Below are 26,201 nucleotides of genomic sequence, written 5' to 3' on the forward strand. Positions count from 1 at the left end.
GACTTGGAGAACATTGGTACTGGAAATAATCTTAGAGCACTAATATAAGAGGCGGAGGAATCGAATATTGATATAAGTACAAGAAAGTTTTCTTAAAAGTCTCATAACTTTGGATCTTAATTCCATGGATCCCTGAATGCCACATGTGATACGGCTGCTAAAGATACCAGCCCCCATCAACATTGCAGACTGACATTGTTAACTTGACTTTAAAATCAGTTAGTAGCCCAAAAAAAACATGGCTTCGGAAGAAGATATAGCTCCTCAGTTACCATTATCCAGCGGAGGTGATGAGAGTGCCACTGCTGTAGGAATTTCGGATACGATAGTGAAAGAGTATGTCAAAACTGAGAGTTATGATAAGCTTCTGATATATCTAGCAGAACACGAGTCAGAAGTGGGACACGCTTTGCACGTGAGTTCGCCTTTAACGACCTGGCAGAGTGAACAATCTGAACTATTTTATAGCACATATTTATGGGTACTTCAGCTTAATGGAAGGTTTTCGGAAATTAAAGACGTATTGGCAGACGTTGGAGATGGCAGCAATGCGTCAGGTACATCTAATATGGATGTAGACATGGAAAAACAAGAAGCGATTACAGACAATGACCAGATATCTTCACCACCAAAGAACTATTCAAGCTCTGCGCTTCTTGTAGAAACAGCTAAGTCAATCGATGCCCTTGCGAGTCTCAAATTTGACCAGATAAGAGAAATTGAATCTTTCCCTTGGGGGCAATATTCACCCTCGCTTGCTGCTCTTGTTTCGTCTGCAAGAGCACAAGTATACGATACAGTTTATGATAGAATAGTTTCTGGCTATTTGGAGATCCGAACAGACAGACTGCGGTCAGTTCTGGGTTTGCCAAAAGAATGGGAGGACACTCGCCTATTAACAGAACTCAATCAGAAACACGCAAAGAAATATCCTACCAGCACTTCCAATTGGAAAAAAGGATCTCCCATCACTCTGATTCCACCCAATATTACATCGGATACTGATGCTAAACAGAGGGCCGTAGAGTCCCTTGGGCAGCATAGCTCTAAGATCGAAAAGCTAATTAAATTAGCTAGCCACATAGAATCAGAGGCCCTCTAACTTTATTTATTATTCTTCCTAAAAACAGCGAAAATGTAGCTGAATATCAATTCTAATGATTATACGATTCAAAAATTTCAGGTTCATGGTTGGTTGTATATAGTCGAATTCTCCCGACGGCTGTTTCTCATAGCCGAAGTTCTGCTCCGTACCCAGTCTGTAGGAGAAGAATATGGGAGTATCAACAAACTTTACTGGAGCATTGAATGAAATAAATTCGCATTTCTTAGGAAATCGAATTCATCAGTCATTCTTATCGCTGCACAGTTCTAGGTGAGGCAGAAAATGTCGATGATCTACAGTATATGTAAGATAAGCACAGAGTTTAAGTTTAGTATGGCACTACTAGTAATATTAAAATCAATTAAAAATTAAATTACAACACAAGGTTAAACAAGTAAATAAATAAAATAATAAATATAGAACTAATCGAACTTAGTCTCTATAAGTGCCTCCTCATCATACAGAGACACTTCGTCGGCCGATCTATACTTGTTAGCCAGGTAGAGGCCAACCAACATAACACAAGTAGAGGCAAAAATTACTGAGTCAGACCACTCTTGTACAGAGGAGACATTTAATGGCGAGCTCAATGCCGAAGTTATTGCAGAGGACATTTTGGAAGGCAAATTGCTTCTTAGGAGCAACGAGGTAGAAATGACATAGACTGCAAGAACCTGAGATATCACGAGTCCAGTCAAAGGGATGTTTGCGCCAGCACCATGGTGATTAGAATGCTTCCTGAAATTCAGAAAAGGGAGCGCTTTCGACAGCGTACTAAAAGTAGTGGCAACACTTGAAATGGAAGCAAGGAATAATAATCCTGATACAGCAAAACCAATCTGACGGGACAGAGCTTCAATTTCGGATTGTGGTGAAATGAGCTGCACCATATGAGCCAAAGACATGACCAGGGCGTCAGATTCACCCTTCGAAGCAGACGCAGAAGAAGATCCATAAATACGTCGCGATATATTCCAAGAAGAGATAAACGGATTCCGAATTAACATAATGTTGATAAATCTGTATAAACAATATACAGCAAACACAAAATACAGTTTCGTTTTCAGTCTTCCTTGAAAAGTAAGTGAATACTGCTGATTATGATATTTCGCTTTCAAAGAGGCGTAATCTCTTTCAAGATCAGACTTCATTGATTGAAGCGAATCTATTTCCGTATCCAACGCCTTGATTTCATTTGCCAGCTCGTCACCTGCTCCGACCCGTAAGGTACTCAATACTTTCAACATCAGATTAGTCGATGAACTTGTGTGTACCCTGTGAGAAAGTTTTAACCTAAGTGTATGAATAGTATGCCTCTTTGTTTCAATTAGAGCTCCGGTGGTGGTAATAGCTCCATCTAGTCTATCGATATCAGCTTGGCTTACAGGGCTGGGTTTAGAAATAAAGACGGTGTAAGGGGCAGAAACTGTCGAGATCCCGCACAAGATAGCCATAGCTGTGACCCCTACAAATACTATTCGTGTAATTACAGACTCACTGAAGCTAAGTTGCAAGTCTGCTGCAAAAATACTAGCATTATGTGAATAGCTGCCTGAACTGCTGAACCTACCGCTGGCGTTACTTTGAGCAGCAGTATTGGCTCCTCCCAAACTCGATGGTTTGAGCGTACCAGAAGTATCCATGGGAATATAATGACCGACTCCAACAAATAGCAATAAGTAAACAGCATACAATAAACAGGCCCAAAAGCCTCGCAATTTAGTACCACCGCTACTGCCTCGGGTCCAGATTACTATTTCAGCAAAAGGAATCACAAGCCCCACCAAAGCCAGAAGGGCGGTCGTCGCTACCTTCCACACCACAAACCTAGCCTCTGGAGCAACCCAACCTCCAATCTCACATAGTACCAGTTGAGCTAATACCACAGCCAATGACACTGTTGTGTTTGACAACAAACGTACCACAACAGTGCTGGTTGATTCGCCACTACTATTATTAGCAGCAGAGCTAATGGCACTTTTGCGATAAAAAAACCTATCAAACCACACTCCAGACACTATTCCTGACCCTATAAATAGGGACGACTGAAATATCAGTCCCAGAACACTGATCATTTTTAAAATGTCAACAAAATTAACTGGGTTAATAGGTGGTGAACAGCAGGGACCTTATCTTTTCTCGATACTCGATAAGCCATACTGCGGCATATGTGCGGCGAACGTGCGGCGCACCGGTTTTACTGCTTACGGAGGTTTAGACGTTATAGAGACTGCCGACGTGACACCATGGCAACCACACGCCATACCACAGTGGCTGCGCGAAGTCCAAGGCGGCTCTCTGGCTGACGGCCCGTAATGGCACCAACGGCTAGGTACTGTCCGAGGCTTTGTTGTTTCAACTTCGCAGGGGGATGTGGCTGGTTGGCAAGATAATGCACAGGATCATGAGTATATATTATCCACGATTAAGAAATGGTACTTCTGATTAAATTCACTCTTCACTGCTAGATCAGAGTGAATCAGATCAGATTTTCACTCAAGACCAGATCTTGTCAGGGGTAGGGCGAGGAGGGGTGGGGTGGGGTATAGAACAGCATAACAAGCTAATGCGGCACGAGGGTAGCGCAAGTGCTGTGTCAGGGGCCAATTGTACAGAATTGTGCATGTATTCAAACGTTTTTTTCTGGTAGGGGCGGGTCCGATCGCAGGTTGGCATCCATGTGACTCAAGCCTGCTGTTAGGGAGAGCACTTCCATCGGCAGCTCTCAAAGGAGCGCGCGCGTCGTTCCTTCCCCCTTTCATCGTCCAAAGTAGCTCTTATTTACACACATTCACGATTTACTGTTTTCAGAGAGAAAGTCCGGCCTGTTTATTATATATATAAATAGAAGCAAAGTGACTAGTTACCGTATTACTTAAGGAACGTCCAAATAAACCTAAGTCGGGCTCAAGAGGTCCAAGTGACTCGAAAAGGGTGCTCGAATTGAATGCGAGGAGGGGAAGGACCATCGTGAACCACAGTGTGTAGAAGGATCGACAACCACAAATGCGCAGCAGGGGACCTGTCCCCGTGAGTGGAAACAAGTGGGCGGCAGCGGCAGGTGCAAACGTACACAGATCCAAAACAAGAATTTTACCCATTACATACCAGCGGTACCAGCACTATTCCCATACACTTGGGGACAGCACGTATGCACATCGGTGCATAGGCTACAAACTTGTAGCCCGTCTCGGTGGGTAGACCAGATCTTGATCACATAATTATATTCGGCGACTTTCAGCTCTTTCCCCTCCTTACATGTATATACTTAGTTACCCATCATCAACTGACACTCCGTTATTTTGACAACCACTTTCTGTTGAATTAAAGTTTTAGTTCAATTTGAAAGTTCTAAAATAGAACCTAAATTAAGAAAGAAGGTTCAAAAGATCTTGATTTGCATTTTGGCTTTCGAGGGTTCACATTGATAGAGAACTGTTTGCCTTTGCAACCGTATCTTTATAGCTTCAAAGAACCCTCTCGAATTATCTGTTTATCGAGTATCTTGCTTAAATTTCGGTTTACTTTTATTTGTCAGTATCCGGTCTCTGTCTTTTTTAAAAAAAATTCCATTGGTTCACTATAAAAATATCCATTGAAACCGAACCGACCAATCCGCTCCCTTTTTCGAAGTTCTAAACTTGATTGACAGGTCATTTTTTCAGCTTGTTTTAGGTATAGACCCCGACAATGATTCAACAACGCCAACAGTTTCCTGGCTACATCAATAGTCGACAGGTGTCTCAGCCACAACCACCTCTATCTTCCAACAACCCGTTCCGACAGTCCACGGCTTCCTCGACATGGACCGCTTCATCCCCTTTTGACGAGTATTTTCCTAGAGATACGAATGAAGTTCCTTCCAATGGTCGGTTCATCATTCCCGCAGCACAGCAGCAAAGATCCCATTCAGCCGGTCTTATTGACCGAACTTCGTTGAAACCGCAGCCCAGTCCTACCGGTACCTCTGCACCTAATTCACAACAAAATCAGCTTCGAATCTTGGCAATGCAATCCTATTCACTTTCTGATCATAGTCTTTCTCGCCCGACCTCGACTTTTTCTTCTAATTCAGCTGATAATATTAGACGGTAAGTATTTTAGTCCAAGCACTGGTATTGACAGTATTGGCAATTTGTTTATGACCCTCCATTCTGTTCATTACTTTCACTGTGTCTCCTATCTCATCACCACTATAAGTGCGCTCTTATCATTTTATTTTCTATATCATCTACTTTACCCAACTGATTTTACGTCAATATGGCCAGCACCGTGATACCACTGTTTTTTTTGGGGCTTGTTATGATCTTGTTTCCCCCCTGAAACAAAATTTGCGACTGATCTGGATTTGTGTATACCCTGATTTTGTTATGATTTTCTCTTTCGACTCGTGAAATCTGCTCCCGCCTTTCTCCACTTAATTCGCTCCCCATACCCATACCTCCGTGATAACCAGATTTTCCCGACTTGCATTTCTTTCCTTCCAGCCAGGGTTCAGAAAAATTTTGCCCGAACTGGATATACCCCTGTCTTAAACGCGTAATGCTGCATCCCCCACACCAGCAACCGTGCGGTCGTATTTTTTTGACGCGTATCTTACAATGTTTCAGTCATGGCTGGGCTAGCTGTTAGTCAGTTGAATCGTAATATAGCACACGAGCTCATTTTAGTATTGGTCAAATATGGGAAAGCCGCACTATACAGTCTTTATTCATGACCAGCTATGGCCTCATATTATTGCTATTTCGTGTGATACCTAACGACCTACTCTAAGGTGCAGCTGTCTTCGCTAATCCAATGCTCGCTCGATAACAACACATCACACACTCGTAATGATGCCTTGCACGCTGCACATTACTGGCTACCGAAAGAAGATGGCTGTACATAGAGTGATTTCATTATACCTAATCCTGCCTGCACAATCTCCTCCCAACTCAATAATTGCCATTTATTTACCCAGCCTTATACTTCTAAGAGTGGGGACCCCCTTACTCGCAATAAATCAGGATGAGGATCCTAATCCAGAACTCTAATAAAAGAACATTCTGTTTGCCTTGCCTTTTTTTGTCTCTTGGCCGCAAACAACGAAACTTATAAACAGGCTTCGCTATTCATAGGGTTAATTTTTTTTATTTGTTGTGGCTTAATTATTATTTTGGTCTGGTTTATACCCATAATCATTACCGCTTTTTATAGGTTAGTACTGGCAGTTACAATCGGGCTACAGGGGGTGGGGTGGTGGTGTTTCGACATTTTACAAACTTTGCTAAACGATTTGAGGAGGGAAATGCAAGGAGACAAGGAAATCCAATGAAAGTACGGACGGACCAGCAAATTTACATGTTGAAAGCAGTGTTAGGGTGTGATCAAATTATTGCCAGGCGACAGATAGTTTTAAATGCCTCTATTACGAATACTAACGTACAATCAGAGTACCAAATCCAAACAGAAACACAATGTATAGAAAATCAACCAACCCATTTATCGATGATAGGAGTGATGATAGTTTCGATGAGGATGACGAATCCAACATCCTATTCCCTAAACAACAAGCTCGCCCCCCACAGCGTCCTCCAACGTCATCCAAACCAGCAGCGGTAGTGACTACTCGGCAGAGAAGGTCTAACTCAGACTCCTCACTAATGGAGCCACCTGTTAAGCCTGTTAGTGATGGCCGTCACAAAAGCGACCAACGCGATACCACGCCTCATAGGAGTGGGGATCGCGACCATGATCACCACCATCGTTCTTCTAATCGTGAGCACCGTGAGCATCGCTCACACCGAGACAAGTCGGATCGTGAACGCTCATCACGCAAGGGTACTAAGTCGTCCTCCTCTAAAGAGCACACGTCATCCAAGACAGGTGGCCGCAAGAAGGGTCAACCTTTGGACGTTATTGATAAGCTCGATGTAACAGGTCTATTTGGACCAGGATCATTTCACCATGATGGCCCCTTTGATGCTTGCACTCCTCACCGTAATAAGAACACAAAGCGAGCTCCTGTAATGGCTTTCCCTGCTGATGGTGCAAACAACAGCATTAGCGGAGTGGATCCAAATCGTGATAAGTATGCAACTGAGAATACTATTATGGGTAGAGGTGTGGATGAGGCTTACCTTGATTATAACATTTCAAGCTCTGCCAGAAACAGACTGAACAATGGTCTATCTGCACGTCGTCCATCTCCTGAAACTGATGAGAGTAAGCGAGTTTTTAATCCTGGTGTGAAAGAGGAGCCTGTTCATGGTGATTTCAGCATGGGATTAGGCAGTTCTACTTTCCTTGAGGGAGCACCAGCATCTCGCGAGGCGATCAAACAGTCGGTAGAGGAACAACAGAGTGCTGTTGCAAATGGCTTAGGAAGAAAAAAGTCGCTTGTGCAGAGGTTGCGTGGTAATAGCAACTCTGGTCCTTTACCAGTGCCTCCTCGACCACATCGGTATAATTCGGCATCTGGCCCCAGCTCCAGCAACCCTGAGCTAGCTGGTTCCACGGATGGTCCCGTCTCTCGTACGAGTTCTCACCCTAATCCAATTGACTCTCGTGGTGCTGGTTCATCCGGGTCGTCTCCAAAATACGTCACTACCACTTCTGAGGACTATGTCCGTAGCAGCGAAGAAAGCAATCCCAAGTCTCCACCTGCTATAACTGTACAATTAGCTTCTGGTAGTGCCAACTCCGGTTCTTCCAATGGAGGTGGTGGAAACGGTTTGCTACGTCGTGTCAAGAGTTTGAAAGTTGGTTCTAGACGTCGCGGTTCTTAAACATTGTATCGTTTCGCCTACTGGTCTGTTATATGACAGATTATGAATTATTACTTATTTTATTTTATTTTCAATTTTTTTCTGCTTTGTATCATTTCTCGCTTTTGTTAGATAGCTAGATTAGTAATAGATATTGTCGCCATATTATATTAACTGTTGCTTCAGATTCAACTTAAAGCGGCAACAATGTGCTCAAATATTGGGAACAAATCCACTATAAAATTGGTTCACTGGTGAAAAAGGTTCATATATATTTTAATAGTAGAGATACTAGTGACGCCTCAAGCCCCATAATTTGCGGCATGATTGCGGCTCTTAAGTAGGGTAGGGAAAATGAAATTTGAAATCACCTATACTGTTGAAACTTGAATCAAACTCATCTCGAAGTCCAAAACAATAGATAAAAATGCTCTCATCTATACGTGGTGGTTTGCGACAACCGTCTATTAGAGCAACATGGGCCATCGTTCGTTCAAGTCCTGGCAGGTCCTTACACACTGTTCCAGAGATGCCACATTTAGACCGCGAAAAGGGTATCTCGGGCCTACTCTCGCCAAAGGGCCTGGAGGTAGCTTGGTTTCAATATCAAGCGTATCTTATCAATGAACTCAACAAACGCACCCAGGATACATATTTGAAGGACAGTACGCCTTTCCAAATCATGAGAGCAACTGCTGATCTACCGGAGTTTCATGATATCAATTTCTATGCTTCTCAGGCTTACAGTAATGAGTTTTTTTTCGAATCTTTGAAGGACTCGGTTAATCTTGAGGCCAAGATTGGCAGACCGGTGAATAAAAGCTTTGTAGATATTTCCACGCATGTTATAAACAGTCCGTTTATAAGTGCTGCCTCTAGCACCACTAGTTCTGGTAGTACCTCAAGTTCGCCTGATTCATCTGCGGCTCGTTTGTCAAATCTTCTTACTCATTCTTTTGATACAGCTGTATCGTTCAGGGAACTTTTAATTAACCGTGCTGATTCGATTTTTGGAAACGGTTATGTATGGTTGCTATGGCTCAGCGACTGGGATGTAAGACTTGTAAACACCTACAATTCAGGAACTCCGCTATCACATGTCAGAAATACGGAGACCGCAGAGGCTGCTGCTCATAATTCAGCCCGGTCATTTGGCCAAATCAATTCATCCTTTGAGGTTAATTCGAATGTGCCACTTCTTAACTTCAACGCTTGGCAGCATGTATACCTTACCGACTATGGAGTTGCTGGTAAGAGGAAGTTCTTAGAGAATCTTTTTGATTGCATTGATTGGGACAGAGTCTCGAAAAGAATTCCAAAACAGCAAGAATATGGTACTAAGTACCAATAAATAGCATGTGTTTCTTGTAATGAAATTGTAAATAGTTTTGTACATTGTTAGAGATGTTATGAGGATCCTATAAGACCACACGAAATCTCGGTTCATTGAAATCTAGTATATTGATAGTGTATCCAATGTGCTGGAAGGGTCAATTGATTTTTTGAGGTCCAACAGTATAAATAAGAGCTCTATTTATAGAGCTTCAATTGGCGAAATGCTCTGCGGTAAATCACGCGTGAAAAAAACTTGTAGCATAATAGCGTGAAACGCATATATCATGAGCCTGACAGTGGCCGGTAGTCCCACATTAATACATGATCTTGCTGCTGTCCCCCTGGACGAATTCATATGGCCCAATTTTCTTCACTGCGCCCGGGGAAGATGGATGGAAATACGTCCTAGCACGGAGGAATCCAAATGCAAAATTAGACATGTATACAACACCCAAGATTGTAAATACCGATACAAACAGCGACCTAAAGCTGAAAGGCTCTATAAAGCTGTTAATGATTTCCGCAAATAATTCGGCATTGAGTGGCAGGCGATGGATGGCCTCAGGGTCTTGGTCCATACAAATTTCTAGTCGGGTACATAATTCTTCGAGAGCGGGCGCTCGAAGTCCTGGTCTACAATCGTTTTCAAAATATTCTCGAGTGCACCTACTGATATCATTAAGGACTGTCCTCGAGTGGAGACTGATTTTTTTGTCCACATCTCTCCAAAATGACACAACCGTAGATGATGCTAGATATAAGAATACGCATAGGACAGAGATGTTAAAAAACAGTTGTAAGTAAGTGCTGATAACGTACGGAAGGTTGTGGTTATTGGATATCCAAGAAGGCGTAGGAATTGGCATGTCATAGTTCGATTGTAGATTCATAGATTGTACAGGAGACTCTTCTTTTGCTGTTGCTTGTGTCATTGTTTCTGAGCTTTTATTAATTCTGCGGGTGACTCCTGGATATTTTACATGTGAACCACTTTCCCTTGCTGTTGAGAAGTCATCTGAAGTAATGGTGCTCTGTATTGCAGTACCATTCGTCACAGTATTACTCTGGTCTTCTATATTGCCTCTATTTTCGGGATCAAACAAAACCACTGCGCCAACTTCTGGTGCCGCCAACTCAGCGCCCAATCTTGTGGGTGAAAGTAAAGAGCTGACAACACTTTTTTTGGGCGTCCTATTCGTTTGTTCTAAGCTACTGCTAGCTTTGGATACAGTGAGATTGCTTTCTGCAATACCGTGAGAGACGTCGGTCATTTCGACATCATTGTCAATTACATCTTCCATAGATACATCTGCCATTTCTGAGTCCATTTGTTCATATTGTTGAGTTGGATCATCTATAGACAGACCACTCATTGCATTGAAAACTACAAAGTTAGCCAGATGACACAGGTATAAAGCGACCACATTTATTGCAACTTACTGGTTGAGCTACTGTTAGCTAAATTATTAGATATAGGAAGCCTCTGAGGAGTGGTGTATATGACTTCTTGAATAGATCCTTTCATTGAATCCAGCGCTAAAAGGGACACATCTTGATCCGTGCATTGTTTCTGTCGACTGGATCGCACCGGTACATCTAAATCGACTTGAGGTATCGACCTCCTGATACTTTCCACGTTAAATGGATCATTTTCATAGGGCCTATGGTATGAACTCATATTCCATTCGAATCCAATACGAGAGAAGGTAGAATAATAGACATGCATGTATATGTCACTGAAATATATTAGCGATCCTCGAGTTGCATGGCCGCGTCCCACTCAGGGGTAGCCGCTATAACTTAACTTGAAGAAAAGATTATATATTGAATGCTAAATGCTAACAATTATACAGCTGTTCTAGAGACGAAATTAAAAGATAGCATAAGGGCCGCGATATTGGAATTGCATAGCAGACTGTGAAACACTGGAGCTGGCAACGCCAACCTGTCCATACTCAGGTTTAACTCGAACAGGGAAACTGCCGAAAGACTTGGCATAAGAAGCAACTGAATGTGCAATTAGTTTGGTGTTGATAACCCAAGCATCGTAATCGACATTAGAAAGGTCATCACAGAGCTGGTGATAACATGGGTCATATGCAATTGATGCGTTGCCGCCGAAAAGAGCAACTTCTTCAGTGGTCTTAATCCCTTCGGCGCCAGTAGCCACACCTCCAGAAGGAATTCCAGCAACCAAGAACCCAGCGTAGTCACTACGACCATCAAAAGGTTCGAACGTATAGTTAAGACCATGCGATTTATAAAAATCAACATACATTTGTTTTAAGTCACCTGATCCAGATGGGTGGTCTTCGTTATTCGCATTATAAATTTGATAAGCATAATTAGGTGAAGCCATCATATCATAGTCCATAAAAAGTCGGATCTTTTGGTTCTCAGATTCAGGCAAATTAGAAGCGTAGTGATCTGATCCTAAAAGGCCCTCCTCCTCAGCAGACCACCAAGCAAAACGAACTGCGTTGTTCACCTCAAAATTAGTTAAAGCTTGAGCTACTTCAAGTAACGAAATAGTCCCGCTACCATCGTCATTGATACCTGGACCAGCAGCAACAGAGTCAGAGTGCGCGCCCAACATGACCACATTTCCTTTATCACCTCTCTTGCTCTCGGCAATGACATTGAAAGTATCAACAATGTCAATCTGAGAATCAACAACGATAGTAGCATTCAAAGACTGAGAGCTATGTTTTACCTTCTCCACAAAATGATCACCCAGCTTCTTGGAGAGGCCCATGGTTGGAACTTCATGACCAAGAGGAGTTCCTAAGGTACCGGGGATATTATCCCCATCAACATTATTATAAATAATAGCTGCAACAGCACCAGCTAAGCCAGCAAGCTCTGATTTATCTCCAAACGGGCAATTTCCGCGTTGGATGAGGACGATTGAACCGTTGACCTCAGGGCCAAAGTCAGATGGCTTGCAACCATCATTACTAGAAATAGCCAAATGAGCCGTGACTGGTTTCTTATCAGGGGTAGGAGGGCTCATGTAGAGGGCAGATGCCTCAGAAATATTTTTCCCATCGATAGTCAAAGATGACGAAAAGAGCGATCCACTAATCGCACTGAATGCTTGTAAAGAAACATCATAATAATCTCTACCGAATTCTTCTAAGCTGTTTAAAATATAGTCAATGGTGCCGTTGTGACCCTTCGATCCTATGACTCTAGTGGGGTGGTGATATTCAGCTTCACTTTCTTTGGCAATTTCGTAAAGTTCAGCGGCCCTCTTGGACAACCCTTTCTCAGTAATATATTGTTGTAGGGAGTCAGTATCTACAACTTGTTTGGCGTCGAGAACAAATTGATTGAAATCACCTTTAACAGGAAGAGTCAGCGCCGAAGTGACCTCGACCATAGCCAGTAAAACACCTAGGCTCCCACCCAAACCTAAAGTAGTCTTCATTGTAGATCAATTTTGATACGATAAATTGTTGTTCCAAGCAGCTTTGTCAACAAATTCGTGCCAACACTATGGAATATGGGAAAAAACGTATATTTATAAACGGCCGAAGATGGCTGGTCCCAACTGTGCTTTATCATGAAAGCACGGGCAAATCTGATCCAACCATGGTCGGGTTTTGGTCGATCGGAACGGCGCTAAAAGATTAGATAACATAGATGCACGCGAGATATCGAATTCGGAATGCGACCACATTCGAAAGATACAGGAACTAGATTAACATACTATGGTAGATATATCCACATATATCATGAAATTAGCTTATATAGCTATAACGTCATTGAGTTTTACCAGACTATGGAGACTATGGTGGAACAGTTTTAAATTGACTTGCATCTGATAATTAGCTGTTTGCAGTCTAGTCTAACAAGCATCCAGCACTTTTGCAAAATAAATATACAAATAGCTATATACTACGTTCAGTCTTCAAGATCAGCAATAAGTTCCTGGTAACTGCCAAAGCCCAGGCGCTGAGCTTTCCTAAGACGAAGAACTGCTTGAGAATATAATCGTCTTTGATCATCACTCTCGACCTCAAATAAATTCGCTAAAGATATCAGAGCTTCAGCTACGACAGTATACGTTTCAGGATCGTCGTCAGATTCGGCTTTGAAGAGATAATCTACTGCCTTTTGCACCAGATCTTTTGCAGATTGTAACTCTTCTGGTGAGAGAGCTATAGATTCGTCGTTATCATCTTCATCTTCATCCTCATCTTCACTATCGTCCTCGTCCTCGTCCTCATCTGCACCATCGTCTAGTTTTGCAAGTAATGGAGCAGCTAAAGCTAAGTAGTACTGCCCCATACCTCTATTTGCCCAAAGTACAACTGATACACTCGAACCGTTAGGATCTTTGTTCTTTCCTTTTGATTCAACACTGGTTTCAAGAATCCTTTGGTACCTATCCTTACTCCATTCCAAATATTTGTCATTTAAACTTCGAAGCCTACCCCGCTCTATATTTTCCGTCGAAGCCGCGGGGTCACTCTCAGCCTCATTTTCGTCCTCTAAAGCAATGAAGCCGTCAACTATTTGCAACAGGTCCTCCACAGCTCCCAGCTGGTCTTTAGAAAAATCTAAAAAGCTTTTCCCGGACTCAAGTAAGAACTTCTCAGCCGTTTCAAAATCTGATACTGCTTCCTTAAGCTCTGGCAAAATATTTATAGCTTCATCATACCTGCTTTCTGAAGGAGAATTCTTCAATTTCTCATCGACAAGGGCGAGCTTAGCTCGTGACAGCGTAAAGTACAAATCAGCAATGCTGTCGGATGATTCCTCAATTCCAATGCTAGCTCTTTCAATCGCAGCAAGAATAAAATCAGCACATGATTCCCCGTTATTGCCAGACTTTTTCTTAGGTTGATCGTCCTCGGTTTCAACAAACTTTGCCAAGTCTAACAAAGAGATAGCATAGATATTATGAAAGCGTGACGGAAGCTTTTCTGTTGAGTTTCGAAGTAGTCTATCACATTCATGAACTAGTCCATATAACAGCTTCGGAGAATCTTTCGAGGACTCCCTATAAGTCTCATAAAGCCCGTACAATTGAGCTAGTTCATCGTCAGGGTCAACCTCATCTTCAAGGGCAATGGTAAAATCGGGTGTCTGGTCCTTTTCCGGACCGTTATTTTCATTTGGGGCTACTTTCTGTTTCTTATTCTTAGCTGCTTTGTTTAGACCCTGAGGCCTTTTAGACGGCATTTTGCAGAATACTCACACAAATTTTCCAGAGCTTTGCACAGATGCACGGTGTGGAAAAACTGGTGATCAGATAATGCATACCGCCTAAGGCTGGTGAGCCATCTATTCGGACTTATGTCTCAAACTGTCAATCTGAACTAAAGTCATTTTTGCATAGCCATATTTATTCACTAGACAGAGTCAGACTAAATTAATGATTCTATCTAATAGGAGAACCCATAAATCACATTCGTGGAGCTGTGTGGTTGTGAATCAGAGCCACTAAGTTTAAACTAGTGATATGACAATTATGTATCCGTGTGCTCTCTTTACTATCGGGAGAGAGTCGTCGAGCACGGCCACATTGGCCACACATTCAAGCCACATTTTATATCGACATATCACGTGAAATGAGATTAGCCACAATTGTGCATAAGAAAAGATCTTCATGCAGACGCTGTGGATGACGAACTCATATATAAGCTCACCGCCATTGGGAGCTCCCGAGTCATTATGAAATTATTTTTATTGGCATAATAATGGGCATTTTAATTAACCATAGTGTTGAGAACACTGTGGCTTTAGTTGTAGGGGATACACCATTGGCACAGTCAAGGTATGAACGATTAAAATCTTTAGGTGCATCTCCATTATTGGTCTCAGTGGCTGACTTCGAGATCAAAAGCATATTAGAGTTGGGCCGTCAAGAAGTGGATAATATTGTTGATTCAGTGTACGTTGCGACTGGAGAGAAGGATTTAAATCTTGCGAGAGATATAGCAGCTTATTGCAAGAAGCACCGTGTACCCGTAAATGTAGCGGATCATCCTGAACTTTGTAGCTTCACGCTTCTATCGACTTATTCAGAAGGCGATTTCCAATTAGGCATCACCACTGGTGGAAAAGGATGTAGATTGGCCAATAGAATAAAAAGGCATGTGACTAAGAGTCTTCCTCCAAATGTGGGTGAGATTTGTAAAAGAGTTGGTGAACTGAGGTATCAAATCCAGGCGGAGGACAAGGTGGACATTTCAGTTGGCCAACATGACGATGATGCGGACCAGGCCGCTGATTTCAATAAGCTGGTACTAGAGAGTCAAGCAGAAAGTATAGAGGAAAAGAAGAAGCAGAGAATTCGCTGGTTGTCTCAAATTGTTGAATATTATCCTTTCTCGAAATTGGCAACTCTAGATCCTTCAGAGCTGTCAAGAGAATATGGCAGAACACAGTCTGTTACAGATACTGAGGAAGAATCTGTTCGCCGAGGAAGAATTTCACTTGTCGGTTCTGGTCCAGGCAGTGAGGATCTTCTTACGAAAGCGGCTTTAAAAGAGATCAATACCGCAGATATAATCCTTGCAGACAAACTGGTGCCCTCACAAGTTTTGGAATTGATTCCTAGAAGAACGCCCGTTCATATTGCCAAGAAATTTCCCGGCAATGCAGAACGCGCTCAAGAAGAGCTTCTTGAACTTGGTCTCGAAGCTCTTGAACAAGGCAAACATGTGGTACGTCTTAAACAGGGTGACCCTTATATATTCGGACGCGGAGCTGAAGAGTTCATTTTTTTCCGTGACCATGGATTCACTCCCACTGTAATCGCAGGCATCACTTCAGCGCTTGCAGCTCCCTTATATGCCTGTATCTCGGCCACTCATAGGAACGTTGCGGACCAACTTTTGGTATGTACTGGTACTGGCCGTGGTGGCACTTTGCCAGACTTACCCGAATGGGTTGCTTCAAGAACTACAGTGTTTTTGATGTCATTACATCGTATTGAACAAGTAGTAGAAGCCCTCATAAAAGAAAAACATTGGAACGAAAACGTCCCATGTGCTGTAGTTGAACGAGCTTCATGCCCTGACCAACGTATTATTAGAACCAGACTCAAGCATGTCGCCGAGGCCATTAAAGCTAATGGCTCTCGTCCTCCTGGCCTACTTGTAACGGGATTCGCTTGCGATGTAATCACACCCTACCCACAAACTGATTCCGAACAGAAATGGCTGGTCTCTGAAGGTATATGATTTTGCATTTTGTATTTTGTATTTTTTATGATTAATGACAATTAGATGAGCCAACTATGGATCTTGTGATCAATAGCGCAGTTGCTTTGTCCCAAAGAACTCTCTCCGGGTCTGTAAAAGATTGAATGCTCTCATTTAGAGCGTGTATCAAGCTTTTTATTGGATATATCATAATTTTTAACACCTAAATTGATACTACTTTGGCGCACTGGTGGTGCGATATAAGAGATCACGTTTTAGGTGCGTCCAAGCTGATTGCAGATCTCACGAAGATAAACCCCCACGCAGAGGCTTTATCGGTCTTGATGGTCTTAAGTCTCCGGCATCAACATAGATCAATTTTAGATATATAGATAATTTTGGAAAAAATCCACTGTGGAGTAGACATATAGACAACTATGCTTGGCAGTGGGCTTATTCGTCAATCGGTCTCACGTGCACCAGTATTCCGACGGTTCCTGACGACTGCCAACAACAAAAACGTTGCTTTCGCATTTGATATTGACGGAGTTCTCATAAAAGGATCAAAAACTATACCGCAAGCACAAGAAGCTTTGCAGTTGCTGAATAATGAAAAAGTTCCTTGGGTCTTGGTTACTAATGGAGGTGGAAAAACTGAAAGGGAGCGTGTTCAGGATCTTTCTCAAAGACTGGGAGGAATAGATATCCCTGAGGACCAGTTCATGCAGAGCCACACACCATTTAAACGACTTGTGGATCTATACAAAGGCAAGGTATTGATTGTTGGAGGAGATGGCGATGACTGTAGAAAAGTTGCTAAGTTATATGGATTTAAAAATCCAGTAATTGGCGCTGATATAATTCGCAAGCATCCAAGCATATGGCCATTTCACAGATATAGAAGAGAAGAGATAGAACAATGGGCGGATCCATCGATCAATGTTGATGACGGAGAACCATTTGACGCTATTCTGGTATTTAACGACCCGCGTGACATGGGTACTGAGATTCAAATCATTTTAGATTTGTTACTATCAGAGAATGGCGTCCTTGGCACACGACGCAAAACCCATACATCCAGACCATCAATCCCTATTCACTTTTCTAACAAAGATCTATTATGGTCTAACGATTATCCAATAGCTAGATTCGGGCAGGGAGCCTTCAAAGCTACAATTGATACCCTTTATGAAACAACTACGGAGGGCTATAAATTGGAGAGTGTTGTTATCGGTAAGCCATTTAAAGAGACATACGACTATGCTCACAACCTTCTGGTAAAGAAGTTTAAGGAAAATCAAAACATCTCGAGTATAAGTGCAAAAATCTCCGCTCCTACAGTTTACATGGTCGGCGATAACCCGGCATCTGACATTCTTGGTGCCAATGGATACGGATGGAGGAGTGTTTTGGTACGAACAGGAGTCTATCAAGATGGTGCTGATCTCCAAGGAGCCAAGCCCACTGTCATCCTTGACAATGTCCTGGATGCAGTGAAATATGGCCTTGAGAACTAACGCAGCCACAATCATCCAACCATTGACAGAGGACAGGAGATCAGAGGCAAACCCCCAGCTGCCGGAGGCAGGTCCAGAAATAAAAGAGAATTTGTCACATGTAGACTTTGTTAAAACATTAATAAATAAATTGAATCTTATAGGAATGAAGACTAGAGAGGACTGGATCAACAACAGGCGCATTTCAATAGAAACGGATAGAGAACATTGTGATGTATCAGGAAAGCATTACTGAAAAAGTGGAGAGTATTAGACGGGAGAAACTATTTACGTCTATTAATGAAACGATCTCGGACCTTGTCTATCAGACCTTATTAGCGACCGTCTGTTGTTGATGTAGTTTGACAGCATTGCGCTCATGGAGCTGCTGCTTACAGTTCTGTAACCCAACACAGTCGTGTTGTTCTAGAAGTCTATGTTTAGAGCAGAAATGGCCCTCACAGAACACACAGTCGCCAACGCCTCGTAAAGGAGCGGAAATACATGATTTAAAGGTACAGCGCTTCCTACTCTTCTTCGCTGGTGAGCTAGACGCTGTGGAAGGAGCTGGGGATGGCGATGCTAGAGAAGCCTGCGAGTCCAGTGAAGATGCAAAGTACAGGGTGGAATTAGTTGGAATATGGTAGTCGTCCAAAGTCTTGTTATCGTCGTCCAAAGATGTCTTATCATAGACAAGTGCCACAGACGAATCTTTAGTAAGAAGAGGGTTTCTCTCAAAAATGAGCTTCTTGACGTCTCCTACCGTCTTACCTGGCTCTACAGACAGAGTGGTTACTAAAAGGTCATTAGAATACAAGAACTTAATATCTAGGGAAGAACGGAGAGGGGGGGAAGGAGGAAATTATGGCCTGCTTGAGTAGCGGCATGGTTACCAGACGGCAGGTTATACCATGTGTACAGCAAACGACAAGAACAGATGTGGCAACATGAATTTTTCTACTTTCCCTTCTTCAGACAACAGTTGTTGTGTTCATAACTTACAAGAACCAGACGCAGATTTAATGGATAGCTGGATATTGGACATGGTGGAGACGGATGTTATGGGTGTACTTTCGAAAAGAAGTGTGTAAGCAAGTACAGTAATCGGAGGGTGCGGTGTCAGGAGTATTAAAAGAGGCTAGCAGAAGTTAATAGAATTCAAGACGTATGACTATTCAAGAAAGTAAGCCACAGTTGTTTAACTTGTTGGGCTGGTGGTCGTGACACAAGTAGCAAGTTGTTCTCAAAGTAAGCTGTCGTAAATTAAGAGTCAAACAAAGTTGTAGTTAGGTAGTCAAGTTCCGAACGACTGGGAGTTCCCTTATCAGCTTGTTGTGGGTGAGGGGGCGTAGTGCAGCACTGCATATATGGTGCACCCGCTAGTGCTATCAATAGACCAAATAGATTAACCGTTTGAGTGTAGTGTGACCATGCACTTTATATGCAATTGACACAAACAAAAAAGCAACGAGCAGCTGGATGGGCTAGCAATAACCACTGACAGAGATTTGGCAGCTCCGATAATAGTGTAATACCAAGACCAGTATGGTATGATTAATGGGCACATATCGGGCAGTAGGATCACGATCAAATATATATTAGAGTCTAGTTAGAGTCATAGCCAGGGTCCAGTATCCATGATCCATGATTATATGGCTTATCGGTTGCACCCGATCTATTTGGCTACGAAGGGCCAGTTCCGTGATTTGATGCTTGAGACGCCGTACATAAGCTGGGTCAGGTAGGAGGGTCAAGGCGAGGAGCAGTAAACAAGCCTCCATGCGTGTGGGAAAAACGGTACTTAGTAAGGGATTATATCTACGGCCAGCATATGTTTGGTAATGTTTGGTAATGTTAGGTTATGTTATGTTATATTAAGCTTTATGTTCCAAAATCACTGTGATGCTCACAATAGATCGAGAGCCGGCCGGGAAACAGCCAGTTCAACCAGCAACTATAGTGGTATGCATCAGAATAGGCATGGCATGGCATGGCATGATGTGTGTTGCAGTTGCTCAAGAACAGGGGGGCCGCAACAAGCAGGAAGCAGCAAGCAACAACCATAGGGGCAGACCTCAAAACGTTAGTAGAACTTTACGTATCTGATAAATACCTAGGGATCCATCCTAAACTACACTTATCAACAATAAGACTTATTATTCTTTTGACAAGAATGAGTAGTAGTTGAATGTGGAGACCGGAGACAAGCCTTCCCAGTCGCTTATAGTGGCTCTCACCAACTACAAGGGCCTGGTGTTTCACGAAGCCCGAACAAGCCAGAGACAGGACGCCCAGTCACGGCATGATGGCTTGTTTATTGACGAACTCGATTAATTACAGGGTGCATGTGCAACAGACATGCTCGGCCATGGAACGGGTGCACCTCATATGTGCTTGTAATTGCATGAATCCGCCGAACATGGAGAAGCTCAGCGGCACCTGACCGGCGATTGACGCGGAAATGCAGCCGGATCCTCGATGCACCCATGATCACCAGCTATTATTGAGATTCGGCTCTAGTCGCGATCAGGGATCTCACTGGGTGGTTTTGCAGTGCGATCTTGCCTCCGGCAACTTGGGCTTCGTCTGAGACCACCTTGCTACTCTGGCTCCGCTCGAGTCGTTTATTCGGCTTTTGGTCATACTCATCTGCTGTGAGAAAGGGACAGAGGAGCGGCTACTGGATCTGGAGCCTAGTCAGGTTAGTGCAGTGAGTGCCTCGTTTTCGTTTTCATTTTCGTTCGTAAACTAGCCGGATGTGCCTGGGAGGTTCATCCGTCCTTGATTCCGTCAATTCTGGGCATATGAGATTGATAGCCAGTCAGCTGGACTGTATGAGTAGTCGGATCCCAGGTTGACTCTTCAAATCGCATTGCCTCGACGCCCATCCTATTTTATCACCCGACTTCCGGCGGGCCGTTGCTGGGTTCGCATAGTCCCCCTTTTTAATTGATTGACAAATGTACTACTATCTGAGGCAAGTCGTAGAACGTTCCATGCATATACCATATCCGATATGTTGTGCAGTCCGCGGCTTGAGTCTAGCCCTGTCTAGTGCTCTAGTGCAGCGGCAGCAGGAGCAGTCTCGTTGGCATAATGTTGGCTTTTGATCCACCGACATCATGTCAAATAATCCAAAATAGTTATTACCTATCCGAGCTAAAATCTGGGAAGGGAGTCGTCGCCTCATCTAACGCAGCTCTTCGTTATCTGCCAACTGATGTTCACGGGTACAATAGCCCTTTAGATGCTAACACGCCACAGAGCCTGAGGCTCGTAAGGGAAAGGGTTGCTCATGTGGCCCAGAGCGTGCAGATGGGGTGATAGAGGCGAGGGTGAGGACTACCGAGATAAGTAGAGGGCCCGCTGCGACGGGAGATGGCTGGGAAGTAAGATTTCTCCACCTTTTTTGTTCAGATACTGCAAGTTATTATTCTGACTCCAAACATCACAGAAACCATATCATCGGTTACCATCAACGCAAAAACATCAATTGACAGTTTGAAAGAGATACACGAGCTATCTCATTTAGATTTAACCATTGTTTGATAATTCGATTGGTTTGAACAAGCGATTAGCTTTGTATATAACGTCTACTAAGTACGAAAACGTAACAAAGCAGCACTTCACCTTGACAGTTTGATTTTCAACTGGACTGAATTCAATCAGTTTATTGTGACAACCAAACACCGTCTATTAAGTTTTGGTCACCAGGAGTTTACTGATAACGAACAGGTTTTCGATTGCAGACTGCAAGTTGTGTTTCTCGTCGATTGCTTGCTATACGTTTGGTTACCATCAATCAGTACTAATCATCAATTTCTTCAGGGTTCAACAATTGCTGCTAGCAGGCTTGCAGTAATTACACTGACTGGTACAGAGATACAATACAATTGCCCAATCATTTTCGATCTTTATTTGTCATAGAAAGCCCAAATTAAAAGCGCGAACAAAAAAAATCATTGCCTACAAAAAGCACAAAGCACAATGGCATCTTCAGACAATTCCCCAAAAAGTGGTCACCCCTCGTTGGCAGCTACTGCTCCCATTGAGGTTGCAATTCCTCGATCTCCACGATTGAGTACATCTCAATTGAGTCCTGGTAGTGGTGGTGGTGCTGCTACCTCGCCGATAGGTGGTGCTGCGACTTCTCCGTTGAGACAACCTTCAATCGCCGATCTCTTATCAACTCCACCTCCATTAATCACTACTAGTATTACAGATTCTAGTAGTCATCATTCAAGAAGAGCCAGCTCTGCTTCTCGAAGTAGTGATGATGCTAGCACTGGTAGTGTTACTCCGCACATTGCAGCTTTCCCGCCTGTTAACAGTGCAGGCTCCCAGATATCAAGGGATTGGCAAGAAGTCCCTCTATCTGAACTTGTTCAAAAGGAAAAACTTATAGTTGTCGATTCAACAGCGTCGGTCGAACAGGCATTTGAGACTTTAGACGAACACGACCTTACTTCAGTTCCTATTCGCGACGGAAACACCATTACACACACATTCGACTATGCTGATTTGAATGCTTATCTATTACTAGTATTAGGGCACATCGAGCCAATTGACAGGACACCTGACGTCGAGCAAAAGGTTGTAAATGCTAGAGCTGGAAAAGAAGTACCTGTTAAATTTGTATCACAATTAGGGATTAAGGATCCTTACGTTGTTATTCCATCCAACTCGACGCTGTCCACAGTTGTTGAGATTCTTGGCAATGGTGTACATCGCATTGCAGTAAGCGATCCAGCTACTCCAAGTGATATTATCGGTATTGTGTCCCAACGACGTTTGATTAGGTACATTTGGGAAAATGGTAGACTCTTCAAGTCGCTTGAACCCCTGTTCCAAAAACCTCTAAGTGAGCTCCATGTTGGATCAACTAATGTATTATCAATCAACGGCGAAGAGCCCGTTATCCACGCGCTACAAAAAATGCATAATGAAGGAGTCTCGTCTTTGGCTGTGGTTGATAATAACAAGAACTTGCTGGGGAACATCTCAATTGTGGATGTGAGACTTTTGACTAAGTATTCTCAATCACCTTTACTTCGTTCAAGCTGCAAGCAATTTCTCAATGTTATTTTAAGCAAGCGTGGTTTACAAGATGGTAAAGATTCATTCCCAGTATTCTATGTTACTCAATCGTCGACTCTTGGCCGTACACTTGCGAAGATGGTTGCCACCAGAGCACATCGGCTATGGATAGTGCAACCATCAAACCCATCGTCTACTGATTCGCCAGGAGCAGTTACTGAGGGTCATCTGACCGGCGTTGTATCTTTGACTGACATTCTCTACCTTTTTGCAAAACATGCGGGCAAAGAATACCTTGATCCAAATAATGCTCGGCGTCAACGTCGTCGTAGTTCATCCTCATCCGTCCGCACTCAGAGCTCCGTAGATGCCTTTAAGCGGAGTCTTTCCATAGATCGCAGATAGCACTATCTTTACATTCTATTTTTATTACATACTCTGTTACGTTACAATATAAGCTTGGGAGTGTATCATCACTCGCTAGCATCGCTAGACCTGCTTATCCCCGCAAGCTTGGTCTACCACTATGTCGGATAAGTGTTGCGCTATATCGCAATCCAAGCCCGGACAGACAGTGACGACAGGAAATTCTTTAGCAGTTCTAAATTTTTCGGGAAATCTACCTACCGAGTGACAATTCCCAGTTATCAGATAGAGGCAACCCCACTGTCACACTCACTTTCTCGAAGTCTAACCCTAACATCTGATAGCCATCTAATCTCTAATCTTCTAATCTCTATGGTGGCATGTATGTAGAGCCGCGTGTCATTAAAGCATGCCAGTTTGAATGATCTAGATAGTACTGGCAACTACACATTCCCTCTATTGACGAGAAAATATGAAGTTCTTCAAATGGAGTGCTGGTGCCGCAACGTCCTTGGTAGCGCTGTTAGCTATCAGTGGAATTTCGGCAGAAAGTTTGATGGAACCTGCTACCGGATTCGTTTCTAAAGGCGATTCTCTGCTCTCAACGGGAGATGTGTCGGGAGCTTTGGAACATTATGACTCTGCTGTCAGGATTGATCCAGAAAATTATTTATATCTGTTCAAAAGAGGGGCAGCCTTGCTTTCTCTTGGAAGGGACCTTCAAGCATTAAAAGACTTTGATAGAGCTTTAGAGATAGGACCTAAGTTTGAAAGTGCATTGAACCAACGGGCTAAAATAAACCTCAAGTTTGGCAGAATAGAATCTGCTCTGGATGATGCGAAAGGTCTGAAAGCTATAACCGCCCAAAATATTATTGAGAGCGCTGCTATTTACAGTAATTCATTGCAACAAGCACTCAAAGCTGAAAAGAAAGGAGATATCGAAGGTTGTATTGCCCATGCTTCAGAGGCATTAGCTGTATCGCCAAACAGCTTGGAAATGCGTAAGCTCCGTGCGAAATGTCGTATCAGTCATAACGATATGCGAGAGGCTCTAGTGGATCTGAGTCATGTCCAGAGCTTGACACCATCTAATCCTGAATCATTTGTGACAGCGGTGAAAATCTATTATTACAGCTTCCATGAGTATGATAGTGCCATGCAAACCCTGCGTCGCTGCTTACAGTATGATCCAGATTGCGCGGCATGTTTAAAAGTCCACCGACAAATTAAGAAGATCGAAAAGAAGATATCCAAGTATTCGAAAGACTCCTTAGCTAAGAAAGTCGCAGAGCACGAAGTGTGGAAGGAAGTAAAGACGACGTTAGATCAACAAAACGTTTACAAGGATATCGAAAAGGATGTCCTGAGCAATCTAAAAGAAGTTGGTACGACTGGTGAAAATTCTGGTCTACTCCGTGATCTTCAACAAATACTATGCGAAGCATACTACAATACCAAGGATTTCAAATCCAAACAGGGTCAAGAGTACTGTAAAATTGCATTTGAAAATGACAGAACGTTTGCTACAGCTGTGCTATATCAAGCGAGTGTGGAGATGGATAAAGATAACTTTGACATAGCCGCTCAGATACTACACGACTTCCAGCAAAGTACTGGTATCCAAGACCACAAAGTGGCTAGTAAGCTACGGGAAGCACAGATTCTTGCTCGTCGTGCTAAAGAAAAAGATTATTATAAAGTGCTCGGTGTTTCACGGACTGCTGATGATAAGGAGATCAAGAAAGCGTACCGTGGACTCACCAAACAATTCCACCCCGATAAGTACAGAGGACAAATGACAGCCGAAGAGGTAGAGCGGAAAATGGCGGATATTAACGAAGCATATGAAGTGCTTTCAGACGAAGAAAAGCGTCAACAGTTTGACAACGGCCACGATCCAAACGACCCCAACGGAGGTGGCCCAGGCGGGCCAGGCGGTAACCCGTTCAGGGGCACGCCTTTCCATTTTCAGGCTGGTGGACCAGGTGGGTTCCATCAACAGCATTTCCAAGGTGGTTTTGACTTTGGCTCGTTTCAAGAGCAATTTATGAAGCAGCAGTTCCGTGCCCAAAGTCGTTAGCCAATGTAAAGTTATTTATTTATATGTTATGCCGAAACCCCAGCCATGCCTCCGGCCGCTGTGACTCTGCCCCAGCTCCTGTTCGTGCATAGTTCGTGGCCATGTCTCGGATTATTACGTAGGGAGTTAGAAACAATCCTACACCCTCAAGAGTCGAACGAACGTCGTGAAAGGAGCCCTAGGAACACAGGGGTTACAGTGGAGCTCCAACCCATTCGCCGAAAGCGCCAACCAAGCAGAAAGCAGACCCAGACCCCGACTGGAATGTGCACCACGGACCCGGCTGACCCGGAGACATGCACGAAAAGACGGGCTGGATGAGAGTTTTAGCGTCACACGAGCAAATGCGGGATAGCATGGCATTGCCTGTGCAACACACAGCATCGATGATTAGGATTGTCGATGATCCTGTCGATGATCCTGCACACAGATTGACTGAAGGCGACTGTTGACTTTGGCGATGCTAATGTGGGGCTTTGACTGTGAGATGATGGCCGCCAGTTAACAAGGCGGATGGACTACGGTTATCAGAGGACTATCAACGGCTGGTAATAGACTTCGTGTCTAGCGAAGCAGGGGGAAACTTTAAGGTAAAAGCTAAAACCAAGAAAACAATGCGGCTCTCGTCGCTTTAGGTTTGATTGCTTTGGTTGATTACAGAGACTGGCGATTACGCTCATGGTTTAACGTTTATTTCAGTCTCTGGATCAGTACAACTGCAGTAATGATAATACTGTATTTTGTTTCTCAGTGATACTTCATTCTTGTTTTTTTTTCTATTTTGTTTGTTTTTTTTAGTTCTCTTACTTTTTCTGCAAATGGGTGGTCTCCACCAAAGCCAAAATTTACAAGTAATGGGTCCGAAGAGCAAATGTA

At 43.3% G+C, this 26,201-nt stretch overlaps 11 protein-coding genes across 11 annotated transcripts; 6 read left to right on the plus strand and 5 right to left on the minus strand.

The window, feature by feature from the left end:
• Window positions 1–1,527: 1,527 nt before the first annotated feature.
• On the minus strand, window positions 1,528–3,180 carry AWJ20_3456 (uncharacterized protein; the record flags this gene model as incomplete). Its single annotated transcript, XM_018880473.1, has 1 exon — window positions 1,528–3,180. One exon carries the CDS (start codon window positions 3,178–3,180, stop codon window positions 1,528–1,530), a length of 1,653 nt encoding a protein of 550 aa, XP_018738289.1.
• Window positions 3,181–6,561: 3,381 nt separating this feature from the next.
• Window positions 6,562–7,872, plus strand: AWJ20_3457 (uncharacterized protein; the record flags this gene model as incomplete). The annotated part of the gene is made up of 1 exon (XM_018880474.1): window positions 6,562–7,872. One exon carries the CDS (start codon window positions 6,562–6,564, stop codon window positions 7,870–7,872), a length of 1,311 nt encoding a protein of 436 aa, XP_018738290.1.
• A 406-nt stretch (window positions 7,873–8,278) lies between these two features.
• On the plus strand, window positions 8,279–9,202 carry MRP1 (mitochondrial 37S ribosomal protein MRP1; the record flags this gene model as incomplete). Its single annotated transcript, XM_018880475.1, has 1 exon — window positions 8,279–9,202. One exon carries the CDS (start codon window positions 8,279–8,281, stop codon window positions 9,200–9,202), a length of 924 nt encoding a protein of 307 aa, XP_018738291.1.
• A 298-nt stretch (window positions 9,203–9,500) lies between these two features.
• Window positions 9,501–10,559, minus strand: BRL1 (Brl1p; the record flags this gene model as incomplete). Its single annotated transcript, XM_018880476.1, has 1 exon — window positions 9,501–10,559. One exon carries the CDS (start codon window positions 10,557–10,559, stop codon window positions 9,501–9,503), a length of 1,059 nt encoding a protein of 352 aa, XP_018738292.1.
• A 497-nt stretch (window positions 10,560–11,056) lies between these two features.
• APE3 (Ape3p) lies at window positions 11,057–12,616 on the minus strand (the record flags this gene model as incomplete). Its single annotated transcript, XM_018880478.1, has 1 exon — window positions 11,057–12,616. One exon carries the CDS (start codon window positions 12,614–12,616, stop codon window positions 11,057–11,059), a length of 1,560 nt encoding a protein of 519 aa, XP_018738293.1.
• Window positions 12,617–13,092: 476 nt separating this feature from the next.
• Window positions 13,093–14,376, minus strand: ETT1 (Ett1p; the record flags this gene model as incomplete). The annotated part of the gene is made up of 1 exon (XM_018880479.1): window positions 13,093–14,376. One exon carries the CDS (start codon window positions 14,374–14,376, stop codon window positions 13,093–13,095), a length of 1,284 nt encoding a protein of 427 aa, XP_018738294.1.
• Window positions 14,377–14,894: 518 nt separating this feature from the next.
• On the plus strand, window positions 14,895–16,382 carry MET1 (uroporphyrinogen-III C-methyltransferase; the record flags this gene model as incomplete). The annotated part of the gene is made up of 1 exon (XM_018880480.1): window positions 14,895–16,382. The coding sequence occupies one exon, from the start codon at window positions 14,895–14,897 to the stop codon at window positions 16,380–16,382; it is 1,488 nt and encodes a 495-aa protein (XP_018738295.1).
• A 398-nt stretch (window positions 16,383–16,780) lies between these two features.
• On the plus strand, window positions 16,781–17,860 carry AWJ20_3463 (uncharacterized protein; the record flags this gene model as incomplete). Its single annotated transcript, XM_018880481.1, has 1 exon — window positions 16,781–17,860. One exon carries the CDS (start codon window positions 16,781–16,783, stop codon window positions 17,858–17,860), a length of 1,080 nt encoding a protein of 359 aa, XP_018738296.1.
• A 304-nt stretch (window positions 17,861–18,164) lies between these two features.
• TMC1 (Tmc1p) lies at window positions 18,165–20,488 on the minus strand (the record flags this gene model as incomplete). Its single annotated transcript, XM_018880482.1, has 3 exons — window positions 18,165–18,521; window positions 18,955–18,977; window positions 20,485–20,488. 3 exons carry the CDS (start codon window positions 20,486–20,488, stop codon window positions 18,165–18,167), a joined length of 384 nt encoding a protein of 127 aa, XP_018738297.1.
• A 1,338-nt stretch (window positions 20,489–21,826) lies between these two features.
• Window positions 21,827–23,281, plus strand: SDS24 (Sds24p; the record flags this gene model as incomplete). Its single annotated transcript, XM_018880483.1, has 1 exon — window positions 21,827–23,281. The coding sequence occupies one exon, from the start codon at window positions 21,827–21,829 to the stop codon at window positions 23,279–23,281; it is 1,455 nt and encodes a 484-aa protein (XP_018738298.1).
• Window positions 23,282–23,714: 433 nt separating this feature from the next.
• Window positions 23,715–25,325, plus strand: JEM1 (Jem1p; the record flags this gene model as incomplete). The annotated part of the gene is made up of 1 exon (XM_018880484.1): window positions 23,715–25,325. One exon carries the CDS (start codon window positions 23,715–23,717, stop codon window positions 25,323–25,325), a length of 1,611 nt encoding a protein of 536 aa, XP_018738299.1.
• Window positions 25,326–26,201: the final 876 nt, after the last annotated feature.

Source organism: Sugiyamaella lignohabitans, chromosome B (assembly GCF_001640025.1).
Source record: "Sugiyamaella lignohabitans strain CBS 10342 chromosome B, complete sequence".
NCBI classification, from domain to species: Eukaryota; Fungi; Ascomycota; class Dipodascomycetes; order Dipodascales; family Trichomonascaceae; genus Sugiyamaella; species Sugiyamaella lignohabitans.